This window comes from Quercus lobata, unplaced genomic scaffold (assembly GCF_001633185.2).
Source record: "Quercus lobata isolate SW786 unplaced genomic scaffold, ValleyOak3.0 Primary Assembly Scq3eQI_1842, whole genome shotgun sequence".
NCBI classification, from domain to species: domain Eukaryota; kingdom Viridiplantae; phylum Streptophyta; class Magnoliopsida; order Fagales; family Fagaceae; genus Quercus; species Quercus lobata.
In genome coordinates this window covers 36,438-39,984 of record NW_022154737.1, presented here as the reverse complement: position 1 = coordinate 39,984, position 3,547 = coordinate 36,438, and the positions used below count along the sequence as shown (strand labels likewise).

Genomic DNA, 3,547 nt, shown 5'->3' with positions numbered 1-3,547 from the left:
CTCGCAACTATTGATCCGCGGTTTCTTCAGGAGATGGAAGACTTTTTTTTTTTTACCATTTAAAAACAATAGACCGTTAACCGCTAACGGAAAAACTCTTGTTTGACTGAGTCACTAACTTCTAGAAACAAATCCTCAAAGTCGTGTCTCAAAAAACACTTTGTAGATGAGTCTTATCGACTTTTGACATTTTCTATCTCAGTTTCTCTTAAACTAAGATGTGATGTGGAAATCTTGTCATTTTATTTCACTACAATTCAAAAAATTTGTCAATTGGCCTTCTTCCAATTTAGAGCCTAAGACCATTACGTAAATGACAAATCCTAATTTCAGGAGGCAAAACAGATGTGACTCTTAGTGGAGAATGCAAATTCATTCAAAATAATAGTAATTAAAAACACACACACACAAAGAGGGATATATATGATAAAGACCTTATAAATCATAGGTAAGACTGAATTTTATTTTATTTTTAAACATTGAACACTAAAGGATTATGACGGCTCAAATAAAAGAATCAACATAAACGTGATCCTTGTAATCTCTATCATGTACATTTCAAGTACATACAACCAAGTTTCCAGATGCTAAATTTGTTTGTGTCAAGATAGAAAAGAAGATACAAAGTGGGGAGAGGGAAAGAGCGAGTGTGTGTGTGGGGGAGAAGGGGGGAAAATAAGTGAGGTATCCAAAGAAAGAAAAGTGTAAGGAAACCCAAAATTCAAAAACCCCGTAAATGGAAGGGATTCCATATTCACATCTACCTTCAGTTCTGGTGAAAAAAGTTATTTTATACAGTCAAAATTTCTTGATCTTCTCCTTGCTGAAGAAAAGCCATGCACTTGCTCTCAATATGCAAAAGACTTTGATTCTTTAGGCAGGCATAAAGTTCCAGAATCATTGTCGAAGGCAGCATCATCGGGTGGTAGCAATGCCACTTTGATTTGAACAGTGACATGCAGAGCAATCTGGCTCAGTCACATGCATTGTGGCAAGCCTTCTGTCACAACTGATCATCAGTTTAATCAAGGGGAGCTTCTGTGATACTTGGCGCCAGACTTCAATCACTGTCCCATTTGGATCTTTGTACTCAAAGTTTCGCTTCACCTGAATTACAAGAACTAAATTGAGAATAATTAACCTTAGGAAGCTGGTGTTACTAGCACACTCTCATCTCTAACATATTAGGTTCTATGTCATGACACATTATTAAAAGAAGATTTATGGAAATTTTCAATGCATAAAGAATATGCAGCTGCCATGTCACCATCATTATTGTGATTTGTGAACATTATCATCAGGTGACTAGTATCACAAAAATCTTCATGTCCTCCACAAGTCAGATGCTAAGCAGAATCAAATGTTTCCAAAATGTCCTCTCACTCATCGTATCAGCAGAAAAATACTACTAATTTGGTTCATCTAAGGTGATGCACTCATGCAAGTCCAACTGAATCAGTCAAAAAGTAAAATATATTTTTGTTAAGCATTGGATCCCGGAGCTGTAATGGAAGCTATCTCTTTCAAAAGTCTAATAACTCAATGGAAGGAAAAGAACACATCAAGGCAAACAATTGAATTCCATAGCTGAGGAAGGCTGTATACTGACTATCCAACACTGCTCTTGCTTGCCAAAGTTTGGAGAATGGTCCTATTCTAGTTCCAACAACTACAAAAAGCGTCTAGTTTGGCCTAATTTCCTTCAGTATTTCTCACTTTGAGAGATCATTCTTTGTATTCAGATCATTTATGGGGTATTCGGAAAATCACATATTTATTTCAATTCATGATGAACAAAAATTCTTATCCCACTGCATTCAGAAGTAGCAAAAAGTTGCTTAACTAGTCTGACTCCCTAAAAAGCTCAACCTCAACAAATACACTTTGATTCATTGTGTATATATAATAATAATTAATCTCTAAATGCAGTGAACCAAACTATGTTGGTATGCTTGTCTCATAAAACATAAAATCTATATTGATATGCTTAACTGAGTCCAATAAAAATCATATTAAACAACACTGTAATAAATAATCTAATAGCAACTTTTTTTTTTTTTTTTTGTGGTTATACTTAAAATCTAAAAGCAACTCAATAATCATAATATTTAAAAGAAATAAAAACCCAAGAAGAAAAATTGATTTAATTTAAATAATTACCCCTTTGCGAAACCGATTGCCCATGAAGAAGAACAACGTTTTCCGATCCTCACCTCCGACATCTCCATTATAGGCACCAATCCTATGCGAGTCAGGCACTACCACATCCTTAACCAACGAGGAATGGTCGGGTCTTACCCGCCCGAGATCCGAGACCAACAACACGGCATCCTTGACCCGATCCATGACCCGATTCAACGCATTCGGATTCTGGCAAACCAACACGTGGTCCCTCCCCTTGTTCCTCCTCCAATACTCTTGCCCCTCCAGCCACGACACCAGCTCCTCCTGGGTCTCCGAATCCGAGTACTTCTTGACCTGACCCGACCCGTTCCTAAAATGGGTCCTGCTCACAACCCAACTCAGTGAAGAGAAAAACGGCACGTAAAACAAGTCAGCTTCGTTAGGATCCATGACCCGAATGACTGGAGACCCGGTTCTTTCATTTTCGGGTCGGGTCAAGTCCAGCAACAAGTGCCACTCCAAGGAGTGTTGGTGACTCGGGTACTTGAGTTTTTGGAGCGTTGACTTTGCCACGTCAGCAAAACCATGTGCTGTCCAGAAATGTTCAACGACGCCGTAGGTGAACTTTGTCGGAAGATCATCGTACATGTAAACTTTGACTCGCATGGAGGAAGAAGAATAAGAAGAAGTGTTGGGTGAAATGGGAGGAAGAAGAATATTGGGCCTAATGGGCTTGGTGGGTTTTGAGGAGGCCCATGATTGAATGGTGGTGAAGCAGATATAGATGGATAGCCCGAAGAAAAGCATGGCTGTGAGTGTCTGGTTCAACAGCCAAGTCCTGCGCCTTTTGTTCATCACTAAATAACGGAAGCTAATTAAGCTTAATGATCAGTGACAGTTAGTGATTTTTGGAAATACAAAAAACAAAAACAATGCAACGTTCTTTAAGATTCCAATTATACAGGAACTAGTGTGTATTTTTTTTTGACAATATAGATATATATAGTGCATGGAAAGAAGTGATTTTTAAATTTAAAAAAGCATATATATTTAACTAATACTTGTATTATTATATAAATATGGTATCGCCGGCTGGTTTATATGAAGAGCCATCTCTATTGACTCATAAGAGTTAAGAGAGGGATTTGTGGTTGTGAAGTTGTGACCTACAAGGCTACAACTTGTGAGGGCGGTGTCGGTAGTGAACATGGAGACAATGTGCGCAGAGAGGAAGATAGAGACGTGTGTGTCGAGGAGGGTATTGAGTTATTTGAGGAGGGTTTATCTTTCACTTTCACCCGATGAAGAAAAAGAAATATGAGGTTTTACGTGGTTTCTTGTTACTATAATAGAGGGGTATGATAAGAGAAGAGAAAGTGACAGAATTTTATGGTTTAAATTATAGAAAAGAAAAAAAAATCAA

At 37.8% G+C, this 3,547-nt stretch overlaps 1 protein-coding gene across 2 annotated transcripts; it reads right to left on the bottom strand.

Moving 5' to 3' along the window:
* Positions 1 to 504: 504 nt before the first annotated feature.
* Positions 505 to 3,144, bottom strand: LOC115973183 (probable arabinosyltransferase ARAD2). 2 transcript variants are annotated; one of them, XM_031093428.1, is made up of 2 exons: positions 2,161 to 3,144; positions 505 to 1,107 (listed from the first exon to the last, which is right to left on the bottom strand). In XM_031093428.1, the coding sequence occupies exons 1-2, from the start codon at positions 2,977 to 2,979 to the stop codon at positions 916 to 918; spliced, it is 1,011 nt and encodes a 336-aa protein (XP_030949288.1). In that variant the 5' UTR covers positions 2,980 to 3,144; the 3' UTR covers positions 505 to 915. The 2 variants fall into 2 exon arrangements, with proteins under 2 accessions (XP_030949288.1, XP_030949289.1); XM_031093429.1 differs by having other exon boundaries at positions 1,014 to 1,121.
* Positions 3,145 to 3,547: the final 403 nt, after the last annotated feature.